General features: G+C 41.8%; 1 protein-coding gene across 1 annotated transcript in view; it reads left to right on the top strand.

The window, feature by feature from the left end:
- The window catches only part of LOC115820316 (A disintegrin and metalloproteinase with thrombospondin motifs 2), a 108,381-nt gene that overhangs the window by 38,817 nt on the left and 55,083 nt on the right, over positions 1-14,481 (top strand). Inside the window, exon 3 of the mRNA XM_030783888.1 lies at positions 6,395-6,566. Within this exon, the coding sequence (XP_030639748.1) occupies positions 6,395-6,566 (172 nt within the window). The remainder of the gene's footprint in view (positions 1-6,394; positions 6,567-14,481) is intronic.

The raw sequence follows: 14,481 nt of genomic DNA, 5'->3' as shown, positions 1-14,481 counted from the left end.
GTGTTAGGCAGTCCCAAAGGAAGGCCCACAAGTTCAACTTTCTTATCTTTAAGTTTTAGAGTGGTGAAGTAGGAGGAGTGGAAAGAGGAGGTAATAGGCGGGTCTAGCATTCTGAATGCCTCCCCCTATTATTGCATTGGTTTAGACTTTTGTTTTCTACACCCAATGTAATGTATAGCCTCATGTATATGTAGCCAATGTAAATGTATGCACCTTAACTATTGGGACCAAACTGTATTTTGAGTAACAGTAACTTTTTTTCTAAAGTGTATTTTTAGTTAAAGATCATTTAGATAGATAGAGAGATAGATAGATAGATAGATAGATAGATAGATAGATAGATAGATAGATAGATAGATAGATGACTTCATTATTATATTATAACTTATACCCAGAGGGAAATTAAATCATCATAGCAGCCAGATAGCAGCTAAGATGAATAAACAGTAAGACTACTGAATGGATAAGTGGGGATATTGACTGAAGGTCTGGTTATAAATAAGATACGGATGAAGCTATAAAGTGCTGAAGATTAATAACGTCCAGATTAATAACGTCCATTAACAACGTACAGTCACTGTTGCAGTGTGCAGAGAACAAAGTGATTAGAATAATAAGAAAATAAATAAATAAACAAGTAAGTCCCAGTTTAAAAGCAGTACTGATGTATTCAGATGATCAGGTATATTCAAGTATTCTTGTAGTCCTGATGTGCAAGAGCAGAGTGCAGATGCACTCGTGGGGAAAAACTGTAATACTATTTGATATAGTTTTATATGCAGCGTAGTGAACAAAGCTTCAGAGTAAACTGATGTGATTTTCACTGGTTTATTGAAAATCTTTACTGTTAGGACAGACCACCGGACTCCAACCAATTCAAGCGTGAGCAGACTCAGTGCCCAGGTCTGTAGATGACTGAAGCTCAGTATTCACACAGACAGTACACATCAAAGGTGACATCTGCTGTAGTGTGACAACATCTTTGTCACACACATTTGGACAATATTGTACAGGTCACAATCTTCTACACATGGCATGCTTGTTCTTACAAGCAACACATCAGAATCCACTGGGGTCTCAGGTAACTTATGTGTCACAAGTGGATTCCACACATAAACATACCCACAGACACACAGACACACACACACACACACACACACACACACACACACACACACACACACACACACTCATTATTAACACTGGTAAATTTAGCAGAATAGGTTTTTTTTTCTCCTCATGTTTTGTAAAACTGAGGTTTTTTCAGAGATGCCTCTGGACCTACAGATTCCCCAGCATCAACACACACACACACACTGCTGACGGCGCAGTTGCTCCCAGACACAAATTCATTTCCAAACAAAGTCAGAGTGTTTATATTTAAGCAGTGAGCTCTTTCGTACATCTGTCGGATTTTCTGTCCTTGGTTTTGTGTGATATTTTGCATTACGGTATTGACAGCGGCTGAAGTGTCAGGGATGTGATGTCAGTGATCCGGGGAAGTTTGTGCTGAGGCCATGCTTTCCCTTTGACAAGACTCTCTCTTATGAACAGGGCACAGTGACAAAGCTGAGATTGCGTCACTAAGTCTCTTACAATGTAAATCGTCATGACATCTGCCATTATGAGACTGAGCTGGGCATTGAATAAAAGGATTGTGTGTGTGTGTGTGTGTGTGTGTGTGTGTGTATTAGAGAGAGAGGGAATGGGGGGGGGAGTGTCTGGGTCAAACAGTGTTGAATAATATGCACACACACACACACACACACACAGACCAGTGGGTGTGGTGAATGGTAACAGGAGGGACTGACAAAATGTGCGGCACTGAGGCTCAATTCAACGGAATTTGAGTGGCAAAGTGTTAGTGATGTGACACTGCGATGGGTGCATAATCAACAACTAGAGGGTGTGATTTAAGTCAGCGTGTCATGAACTGGCTGTGAGGAGAGAGTGCACAGTAAACAGGCATTTACAATGAGGAGTGCATGTGCGTGCGTGTGTGTGTGTGTGTGTGTGTGTGTGTGTGTGTTTGTGCATTCGCATGCATGGTTTTTGTTTATTTGTCATGTATAATGAGTGACAGCCTTTCTCCTCTCACTTGTTCTTCACTTCTTAGAGTCGCACAAGGCAATATCCCCTTTCAGCAGATAATTACTCTAAGCAGAGGAGCCCATGTATTCAATTAAATCTGCTTCTAAATTAATAATCACAGCTCCACAGCGCTGCCTTTCCCCAAATGACTGTCTCTGGCTGCCAGAAGGTCAGAAGCAGCCTTAAATCAGAGAAAGATACAATCGAGATGGATTAGGGCTTTCAAAAGCTGAGAACATTCATCATTGATTGCTGTTGAACTTCAGGTCACAGTTTTCTATGGGCATTAAGAATAACCCACCATATATATTCATTTTATGTACAGTCTACGCTTTATGGAAAAATCTTTACTTTGTTATTATTGTGTTATACAGTATTATTAATATCAATGTATAGCACATAAACCTAAGCATCATCAGAGTATACTATTTTGTTTACTGTTTTATTGACGCACCATACGTATACCATTAAGTATGTGTACATTTTTTTGGAACCATTATAGACACTTGTGTGAGTGTTGCACGACTTTGTTACCCTGCTTTACACATAAGAAACAAGTCCGTATATGCTCCTTTTCTGGATGATAGAAATGTATACTGTATACAACCCTTGAGTGGTCAGTCTTTCAGTGGGAACCACCATAGCTTATGCTGTTTCCTGTGATAAAGTAAGCTCAGCTCATGTGTCACTTACTGTCAGGTTCCTCACTGTTCAAAGTCACGCTTGGGCTTTTTTTAGGTCTTACTCACCTTGAGATACATAGGCGGTACCATGGAAACTGTGGTTTTGCCTGCCTCAGAAGAATTTTACACTTTTTTTAACATAAACTGCCTGTTTCATTAAGTCTACCTCTATTTGTGGTAAATTATGCATAGAAACAATCACGAGAGTTTCAGTTCTGTCGTCCTCCTGGCTAGCCAGTGATGTATAGATCCACGTTAAATATTGTTTATGGCGTATGAGAATTTCTTCTGACTGTAATGTTCTTGGGTTTTAATTTTTATTAATTTAAATGGTTGGCTTGGATTGCTCTTATTCAGTGTAACATATGGCACAAGTAATGTGACGCTTAGACTCGTCTCTCTGCAGAGCTGATCAAAGTTTTCCATGAATAATCATTGAAGCCATCCTCTCCTCTTAAAGTAAGTGTCACATAAACTCATTTGTAGCTATCCAGGCATTTGAGAGAGTGATGGAATGGACTGAGACTACCGAATAACTCTTTGCTATAACAGGTACCTGCCTTGAAGCTTTCCTCTACACAGTCTGGTACGCCTCTGATGGAGGTTAAAAAAAAAACAAAACAAAACAAAACAAAAAAAACAAAAAATGGGTACTTGAAATGTAATAGGTGAGAAAAAGGAGTAATTTTAGCATATGAGAAAGAGGTCCATTGGCTTATCACAGCTTCATATCTGCCTCTCATTCTCATTTTCCTAATTCTTACCCAGGAGAAGAACATGGTGTTCTCAGAGATTCCAGGGGGGCTCTGATGTTTTATTCAGCTTCTCCTCCGAAAGCCAAGGGGACGGCGCGGACTTGTCCAGTCCCTTCTCCTCGCTCGCCTTTCCTCCACTCAAATCGATACGTCCGTGTCTCAGAGTCCCTCACGTCATCTTTTCTCACTGACACCGTGCTCCCTGACACTCTGCTTGGCATGCGCTACATCACAGATCCATCAGCGCACGCCGGGCTGGAGAGATGAGCACAGAGAGGGAAAGGGATATAGAGAATGAAGGGAAGGATGAGTATGGAGGGAAAGAAAGAGAGAGGGAGGAGGAGTACAGGGAGAAAGGAACAGAGAGAGTGAAGTGAGGGATTAGTACAGAAAAAGAGAAAGGAATGGACAGAAGGGAACGGAGGGAGACAGAGGTCTCCATCTTGGCTCGTCCGCTTTTTTATACGGACATTATTTTATGAACATTTGGAAGCCATTTTGGATCTTGTCTCTTTTATTAGTCTCAAGCTTATGGAAATGTTTCTGCTGCTGGTGCATCTGGGCCACACTTGATTGATGGTTCTGAAACAGTAAATCTAAGCATGCTAGTCCGAAGGCTTTCATTACATGCTGCATAGTAGCTCTATACCATAGTTCAAATAAGTGACGCCCATAATGGTAATGTTTGTCGCCTTTGCTGAACTCAACTTAGATCTCTTTGTCTTTCATGTACTGCAGTTAGTGCGATATGGCTAAAGCCAACTTTAACGAACACTCCTAAAGACAAGATTCTAATTACTAACAGCTGCTACTAACAGCTAGTAGCAGTTTCCCATAAAAATTCTGCTTGTTATCATGGCCCTGGTAATTTGTGAAGGTACTAGTCTAAATGCCACTGACTTTTTTGCGATTGTTTACCTGCGGTGAACTTAACCCAAAACAGTAAGTTCACAGTGACATCTTTTTCTGTTTTCCACCCTCTGGATCAGTCCCTCCCTCCTTTTACCATCATCAGAATCAAACAAGGGAGCAGAGAACTGCAGCATATGTGTGAACTGTGTCAGAATTTTGTGTGTATGCGTGTCCATGTGTGTGTGTGTGCTGACTTGCGCATAGACACACACACACACACACACACACACACACACACACATGTGCATCAAGTGATCTCCCTCATGGATGGTGAGCAGAGGCAGTCGGTAGGACTGGTAATTACCAGTTGTCTAAACAGACAGATGGAATTAGGGAGAGTGACGGCCAATTTTCCGAGCACTTGTTTTTGGAGCGGGGAGACGGAGCAGGCGGGCAAGGGATTACCTGACACTGTGTGTTAGCGTGTGGCTCTGTGCTAGACGTTTTTATCACTCTTCCTCCCTTCCATCTCTACCCCTCTCATTCTCTCTCTCTCTCTCTCTCTTTTTCTACGTGCCATCACCCGTCACCTCTTTAACCACCTTTCACAGGGTACACATTGCCCCCCGGCCGGTTTCTCTCTGTTTCTCTCTGTCCCTGTCTCTCTCTCTCTTTCTCTCTCTCTCTGTTCTGTCTCTGAAAAAGGTCATCCTAGGGTGTCCCTCGGTGGGCCCTTACATAACTCATCCTGACATGTGAATGTGACATGGCTTTTTCACATTGAAAACCCAAACCACACACTGCTCGCACTGCAGTATGCGTGAACCTTTAAAGTCCACTTGTGTATGGCGATGGGATAGGTCAACAAGTTCTTCTACACAGACTCTAATGGCTCCTCAGTACTGCCCCGTTCCTCTAACAGAAACAGCTTAACCTGTTAAATCACGATAACATTTACTTAGCTTGGTTTAATGGTAAACTCCACTAGCCAGTCAATAATTACAAAAACAAGAGTGGTGTCTGGTTTAAAAATTCCTAGATGTGATGGATAGTAAATTTGCTGTTGTGGTTACGCACCAGATGTCCTTGACATCACAGGTTACAAAAGCAGTCTGAACAATGAAGCACAGAGAGCTTTACCTGTAGAGTAACACACCAGTGTGCACATCTGTCACAATAAACCAACCACAGCATGGGACAGATCATCTGTTCCCTTCTGGGAATCATCATTACCTGAAATTCCCTGGATAGCAGGAAAAATCCAGCTTCTGCTACTCACTTAGCTTTAACAACTGATCCAGGGCCAGTTTTTATTGTTCAGCTCATAATAGCATAAATCGGAGCTACTGGCAGTAGCATAAACATAGAGATAAATCATATCTGTGTGCTTAGGGCCAGGGCTGAAGGGGAGAGGAGCTGTCATGTCTCAGAGCAGGTGAAACAGAGCCTGAGGGTATGTGTTGTCAGCAATGGAAGAGGATAAAAAAGAGGATTAGGTTCAGTAGTGTAAAAGTAGGCCTAAAGTGGGGTTTCTCCAGGCTCAGCTGAGGTTATTGTAATGAAGTTTACTGCTTATACTTGGATTACAGTGTCAGTGAACTCATGTGTAAAGTGTAGATTCCAATAGTGTCACGCTAGAGAAATGCGTACTGTGTATAGAATCATTCTAGTAATTTATATAGTCGTTTTTTTTATTGTGTCATTTTAGAGTAATGTGTAAGTTGGATATATGAAATAATTATATAGGTTTACTTAGGTGAATCACTTTGTCCATATTCTTCAGCGCGAACTCCATATCATATGGCATCCCAACCTGTATTGTCTCTCTCAGCCTCATTCCTTGTTTTTCCCTTGTTTTCAACGCATTTAATCAAAATAAGACGATCAGGAGAGATCAGATAATCTAAAGCGAAAAATATTTCTAAGAAAATGAATAGGACAGCATTGTCTAATCTCTCAATATTAAGAATCGTCCTCTCTCTTTCTCTCTCTCTCTCTCTCCCTCATATTCAGGCGGGGATGATCAAGACCGAGCAGGAGGAGTTTTTCATTGAACCGGTGGAGACAGGACACAATGTGATGGAGCAGGAGGATGGAGGAGAAGGACGGCCTCACATCGTCTATCGCTCTGCTGCCGTGAAGAAGCCTCCAGTTAGCCCTGAGGCTGCAGACCTTCACTCCCGAGGTCAGTTATTACTGTTAGCTCCTCCGCTAACTAAAACAGCAGTGACTGGCCCCTCATCCTTCTATTTATGATCTTTTCCATTCGCTGGAAATGGGAGCCAAACCACAGAACATGACAGATTAGGGTCACTTCCAACTGCAGTCATACTGTCAGCATGTATAGTTATGAACTCAGCATGACCTACTGAATGAACCTAATGTTTTATCTAATAATCGTTATTTCTCAATAGACCCTTCCAGATAAGCTTCACACACAACTCTTTGAATCGTCTTTGTTGGTGTATGGCAAGGGTAGACTGTCCTATTAGTGAAGAGCCAAAGAAGTAGGGATACCTGCTCCCGGCTCACGACAACCAGCACAAACTGATCACATTCACTGCCTCTATACCGGAACTGCTTCGATCGCAGAAACACAAATATTATCAGTGTCCGCTCTGTTATTAGCTGCCTTTGGCCCTTTATGCAGGGTCCAGGTTCAGAAATGACAGTCTAGTGTGCGGAGTCTTAGGATTTGACACTAGAGCATTGTATGAAATGTTAACAAACATCATGAGTCCCTCTCCTGTGAGGACCAAGCCACATCAGCTTTACTTGTCTGACAAACATACCTGGATATCTGTGAGAACAGATAATATCCAAATAAGATCAGTGTTGATCTGAGTATGCAAATCACTCATGGTATTGCATGTTCTTATCCTGTACTCCATACACAGAGAGAGAGAGAGAGAGAGAGAGAGAGAGAGAGAGGGGGAGGGAGGGAGGGAGGGGGAGGGAGAGGACCGAGGTCCCTGAGAGGGACAATTGAGCAGCTTGGGTTACAAACTCAATGGGCGCAGGGCTTGGACTGCCCAGCTGAGGCTAACATCATATTTCATGTTGTGTGTAATGGACTAGTGAGCTGGAGAAAGAAACTGACTCCTCTCTCCTCCTGTGTGTGTGTAACTTAATTGGATGAAAGGGTGGGGGGGGGGGGGGGGTCTGGAATTCCTGAATTAAAATTTAAAGAGGTCTCTATGAGCGGCGTCTGTTTGCAGGTGCATTTTTCTAAAGGTACACTGTGGCAGGTTTGGTGCAGTACCAGACCTCTATTGATTGTGCATAAATAGTGCTTTTGTCTGATACTCAGTGTGTTTAATGCCTAGTGTATTTGACCTATCAGTCCACTGTTATAATACACATATAAACTTTAGTCGGTTTAATCTATATTTGTTGTTTGTCTGTAAGGATGCTTAACAGACATGAAACTACAGAAATTGAATAATAAATAGTGTGTGAAAAATGTGTTAGAATATATCTCTGATACGGTGTAATAGACATTATAATGCATGGCAAAGACCTCATGGTACAAAAAGCACTTGCACTGAGAGTTTACGTACAGCAGTTTCATTTTGGGGGATAATCTTACGGAATACTCTGTGTTTTGCTATTGTTAATTCAATTGCTTGTCACGCAAATATACAAGACTGACTATGGCTCCAGTGTTTTGCTGTATCTGTCTCCTCTAAGACTAGAAAGCATGTCAAGATTTTTCTCTGACTGACAGTAATGAAGAAGGGATAGCATTACAGCATACAGACGTTCGTGTGCTTCTGAAGCAAAATTTGCTCGTTTGTGACCCGAGTCTTCGCTATTGTATTGTGTTGTGTTGTGAAGACCTGAACAGTTTTACATCTGCTGTGAAATCCATAATTCATTCCAAATGGAAATATTAACAGCAATCACCATGTATTTTTGATACACGCACTACAAATGATGCATAAGATTTCATATTTTATTTTGCTGATTGGAACAACAGTGGAGTAAAGTAGAAGCTTCTGAGAGGAGCGTGAGAAGATAGCATTAGTGACAGAAGGATAGTATAGCTCCGTAATTCTGGACATGAGGAAGCCGTGGTTTGTCCTCTCACTACGACCGATTGAACGCCCAGAGGTCAGTCAATTGTGACCTTTCAGGATTAACCAGTCCACAGAGTATAAACAGCCTTAAAGACACAGAGCCTTCCATTAATGTTATTACGACTGTGTAGCTTTGCTTTGAGTGATACAAGCTTATGTAATGATGCTGTATATAGAACATTAAGGATCCAAACACCGTATTGTCCACAGATATCTAAATATTGGAGATAGTCGGTGACTTTGTAAGGTAATTAAGGAATTATAATGAATAAAGAAATTTGCTTCAACGGTAACGTCAGTCAGTCAAACAGTTCCTCGCAGCCTTGGTTGTTACATAAGTGATTATCTGCTTAATTTCTTAATTAATTAGTTTATATCAACTTCCAAGTTTCTCGATTTTTAATTTGCAACCAGTTCTTCCTCTTACACCTTACCTGACTGGAAAAAATAATGGTGGAAACAGCCACTGTAAAAATACTTTGGGAGAATATTCAGTAAGTGTTTTTTTTTTTTTTTTTTCTGTATTATCGAAGGGTAAAGCAGCAGAATGGTTTTTGCCGTGACAGGAGCTGTTTGTGTTGGATTGTGAAGTCTGATCGAAAGCTCTCTCCTGGTATATTCGGTACTGTATTTCTGAGCCATGCTGTGGGTCCAGGGTTGCCTGTGTGCATATGAAGGCGCAAGATGGATCATGTCTATTCTGAGCTCTCGACTCCAGAGCAGCTAATAATACAGAAATGAAGAAGGAGAGGGAGATGGGGGGTGGGTGGTTGGGTGGGTGGGGGAGACTTGTCGGAGTTTCCATAGGAACGCATGGCAGAGGGATCTGGAAGGAGACAGATCCAAGCCAAGCGAGACAGGCCTCAGTGCATTCTTACTGACACCTGGGTTTATGCAGATTGCTGCTGTAGTGCCTATTTTTTGTATGTGTGTGTGTGTGTGTGTGTGTGTGTGTATAGGTGCATATGTGTGTGTGTATAGGTGCATATATGTGTATGTGTGCCTGAGTGCATGTATGTGTGTGTGTGTGTGTGTGTGTGTGTGTGTGTCTGAGTGTCTGTGTATCTGTCTGTCTGTCTTCCATTTAGTTCAGCTTGAAAGACTGTAAAGAAAAACAATGACATTTCAGCCTCTCTTTCTCTCTCTCTCTCTCTCTCTCACACACACACACACACAAACATACAGAAGCTTCCTTGTTGCCTTTTGAAACAGTGTATGGGATAATGAATGGTGGGGGCTGGATCGATTGCGTGGGTTGTAGGCTCAAGGAGGTGGAGGCGCCTGGCTTTGCTTTGTGAGAGCTGGGATTTTCATGGCCAGACGATCATGTGACACACACACACACACACACACACACACACACACAGAGCAGGCGGCTCTGCACACAGTGTTCCAGCCACATAGGCCTTACCTACACCTTCCCAGAATTCACACTGTGCTGCACCACAGTTGCATCGTCCTTGTCGATCCATCAGGAAGGTTTATCCACAAGTGAATGCTCACTTTGAACTCATTGCATCCACTGAATTAGATGAGTCACTTCATCAATTTGGTTAATTAAAGTAAATATCCAGTTTTAATGCAGCAGTGTTGATGTGTTGATACAGCAAGAGAGCTATTGCAAATTCATCAAAAAGACTGGTGCTTATTTTAAAAGGAACTTCAGCAGCGGATAAAAATTCATGTTTTGGAGTATTTTTTATAACACCTCTGTAGTAGCCAGGATAAGATGTAACTTGATAGCTTTGAAAGCAGCAAGGCCTTTGGTTGGGGGTGAAATGTTCAGGATTTCAGTTACCAGAATACTTGAGTTCTGTTTCACCTCACTAGCCTTTCATCACAGTAATGTGTGGTGTCTCTCTGGCCACTGGACTTAGATGTGCAGAGACAGATGGAACCCCACAGGGCATATCCCACAATACATCAACACCTGCTCCCAGTGCAGCCACACCCTCAGGGACCTCCTCTCTTACCACAGGCACACGGTCTGGACACGCACTCATTTTTCAGCCTCTCTCTCTTTCTCTCTTTCTCTCTCTGTTCACCTACTTCTTTCTCTCTCTCTCTCTCTCTCTCTCTCTCTCTCTCTCTCTCTCTCTCTCTCTCTCTCTCTGTCTGTGTTCTACTCTTCACTCTCTGTCTGTGTTCTACTCTTCACTCTCTCTCTCTCTCTCCGTCTCTTTCTCTCATCTCCAAAAGTGACCGGAGCTCAGGGCAGCTTTGGTTGCAGCCTTGATTCATAGAGCTAGAGGGAAACGGCTGTCCGCTCAGACTCATTTTCAGCAGCTTTATTTTCCTCTCCTTTGTTTTTGTCTGAAGAGGTGAGCGGCGCTCAGATCAACTTCCGAGTTACCTTGGTAACACTTTGCAGCCATATCATATCCAGTCTCTTCAAGATCACTCACCTCAATAAGGCATAACAACGATGTGGACAATTAATCAAGCCATAGTAGGACTTGTGTGTAGCTGTACTGTGATGTTATGTGTTTGGTCAGATAACAAGACATTTTATTCAACTCACCTACCTGACTGTTTGCAGAAATACATATCACTGATTCAGGAGATGGTGTCCAATAGCAGAATCAGTTTCATCTCCCCCATACAAACATATTCTGCATCTTTATTAGTTATCCTTGAAACCTCTGCTCCAGGTAAAAAAAAAAAAAAGAGAGAGAGAGAGAGAGAGAGAGAGAGAGAACCAAGATTCCTGAGAGGGACAGTTGGAGCATGGATTGGAGAGAGAGTGAGAGATGATGATGATACTGCATGGATAATACTGAATAAAGCAGTTATTGAAAGTGATGAATGATGATGAAAGAAACTTATAGCAGTGCATCAGATCATATTTCACATACAATGGTTTGATGTTCTTTTTTATCTTTTTGTGATAATTTGAAATTTTTAATAATCGTAGCTAGAACATAAGTATGAAAAGCAGTGGTCAGTTTCTGTATTGTATTTCCCCCTAAAAAGTGACTATTAGAGCCTTTATGACAAAAGATTCACATGTGACCTTTTTTTTCCCTCATATTTTCCCTTTATTCCCCAATTAATATCAGTGAGTATAAATGTTTAATCGACAAGAACAGTCATCTGTAACAGACTGGAGAGTATTTGTCATTTGTCATCTATATCACTGTATTATTACCCTTCATCCCTTTTCCCGACACTTTTTTCATCCATCTCATGGACAACACAAAAATAAAAGTAGTGATCCTGGACTCAGTTAGGGCTCAACGAGGGGGCCAGGCTGCCTCATTCGGGGGTGCCCAACTAGATCAGCCGGGAACACATGAGACTCTTAATCTCAGGGTCGTGGCTTTGAGCCCCACATTGGGCATCACTTCTTTACATTTTGTCTTTTCACCTTTTTACCTTTTTGTTTTTCTGCAAGGTATAATTACATTAAAGTTGAAACTTGAATTGCCTTGTTTATTAAGTTATTGTGTCCTGTTTCTGCAATCTAAACCACTGATGAAAATAAGCAGATATTTAATCTTTCTCCTAGATGGATGGTAACTGTTGCCCTCCCACACAGTCCCTGCCAAAGAGAGTTTAGAGGAGGAGTGAATTAACGGCAATGTAGAGTGAAAGATAGAGAAAGAAGAGGGAAAGTAAAGTTTCTTTTCATCGCTGTGTTACATTGGGGACCTAATACTCTCTCAGAGGTTGAATGAAAGGTCGCGCTCTCCAGTCAGTGTGTATTTTGTGTCTCAGCTTTTCAGATTTGCTCTGAATGAGCGTCTTTTGAATTTCCTGCTCTGTCTCAGTACTTAAGCAGACTCAACACAATGTCCCGGGTGTGTTTTTAAATGTTTGTCGTGACAGTGACACAACCACAAACTGACGCAGAAGGACACTTACTGTATGCAATTCACAGATAAGGACACGGAGGGACACGAGCCTCTTTGCATTGCTATCATGCACAGATGCGGGTGGACACACACACACACACACGCACACACACCACACTACACATACTGCCACACCATCACATGCACGTCAAATATTTTTTGATGATTTTTAAAAGCAATTCAGTAATAAGAAGCCGCTACAGTGTCTTTGACTATGTGAATGGTTTTTGATATTCAAACAACAACAACATCACTCTGTTTTTCCTGTCAAATACCTCATCCTATAGGAAGTTTAAAAGGTCTGCATTAGCAATCCATGTACTCACTGATCCTTTCAACAACTGTAAAACTATAAAAGAAACTCTGTCCTGTTTGCTTGGCTTGCAGTCAAGGAAAGGAAACACACACACACACACACACACACACACACACACATAAAAGAAGAGATTCCAACCATGGCCCTCATTTTTGAAGCAGTTCCATCTAAAACAAGCAGTATTTGGGCTGGCCTTTGTGGTTCTGTCTGTTTGACTGCTGTTCGTCTCTGAACAGGCCACACCCTGGCTCAGACCACTTATATCTTCAGTCCAGAAAAGAACCGTTTCAGCTTCTGCTCTGTGTGTTATTTGTTTCCCGTGCAGGCACAGAGCTGACATGCTGAGTATTACAGTTTAAGAGGGAAATATTAATGTTGATATGAGAAACAAACTTACCCTCCTTATAAGGGGAGAAACCAGAGGAGTGTCATTCAGCTAAAAGGTTGAAGTTGTAAACAGCTGACCTGTACCATTCTGATTTTTGCCAGAATCGTTTTGCGTCTTGATACATGTACATTCCACTATGTGGTTGTTTTAATGCTACTGTTACTGTAAGAGAGATGTGGTTATTAGAACACTGCTGTGGATCTGTTTGAACTGGGCAGATTACAGGGCACTCCTGTGATTTTTAGTGCTTGTGTTTTTTATGGAATCTTGACTCCATAACATCTGGTCTGAAAGGCCTAATATTGCAGAATAATAACACGGCTTGTCTCCACGGAGACGGACACAGTGGACACAGGAAAGGAGGAAGCAGCTGGTTGTGAGAGTGCTTCCACTACAAACGTCTGTATTCCTCCCTCCTCCCACCTTCCCTCTCTCTCTCTCTCTCTCTCTCTCTCTTTCCATTTTAACACCTGGGCAGAGATTGAGTGGTTTTTAGTACAAGAACTGTCATTTATGCGTCAGAGGAATTGCATGTGAGGATTGTTTGTAAAGTGATATATGAGAAATACAGAATAGAGAGACAGAGAGTGAAAAGGAGAGATGGAAGGGGTGTAACTGAAGAAAGAGAGGGAATTATTGAATGGAATGATATGATTAGATAAGGAGCTAGCGCCCACAATTGTAATGAATAACCATTGCTTTGTATAGCTTACAGTAGAACATAGACACACACACACACACACACACACACACACATACTGGAAGATAATGGTAAAATGTTAGACCAGAGGGTTGCGGAATCAGCCAACACTATAGTTCGGTCTGAAGTGAGAATGACATGTTTCTCTTGGTGGGGAAGCTATTGAGCCATCACCTGGGCACACCACTGTCATTACAGTAAGAGAGGATCACTGGAAATAGTGGGATACGTCACTGGGAGACTATAGTGGATAAACATGGGGCTGGTGACTCTTACCTTGCTTTCTCATGTGTACACACACACACACACTATATTGACTTAACCTCACTTAGGTCCCAATACAGTCATTCACAGGTGCAGACTGACTTGTGTATGTAACATGACAGACACATCTGGAGGGATGCCAGTGATCATGGATTCTGGGAAATTACAGCTGTTGATGTACATTCAGATTACACCCACAGCACTTCAGTCTCTGTTAGCAGTTTCTCTAACCTGTAATTTATATGAGCCGCCCCTCAGATCTGCCTCTCCTGTCCCCGTTTTACTGGATAGCTGAGACCAGTTTGTAAAGAGTGTAGTTAAAAGAATATTATCCGAAATGGTTTGGTTTTATGGGGAAAAAAAAACATCAGTTGAAAGGAAAGACAAGATGCCGTTTCATTTTAAAACTTGAAAATCAGAAGATAACTCTGTGATCAAAAGGTTTCTGTAATTTGTCTTCAGCTAAAAAGTTTAGAGAATGCTAACACATATTGCCCAA

The sequence above is a fragment of the Chanos chanos genome, chromosome 1 (genome assembly GCF_902362185.1).
Source record: "Chanos chanos chromosome 1, fChaCha1.1, whole genome shotgun sequence".
Classification (NCBI taxonomy): domain Eukaryota; kingdom Metazoa; phylum Chordata; class Actinopteri; order Gonorynchiformes; family Chanidae; genus Chanos; species Chanos chanos.
The sequence above is the reverse complement of the archived record's forward strand: the minus strand, read 5'-3'. Positions and strand labels throughout refer to the sequence as shown.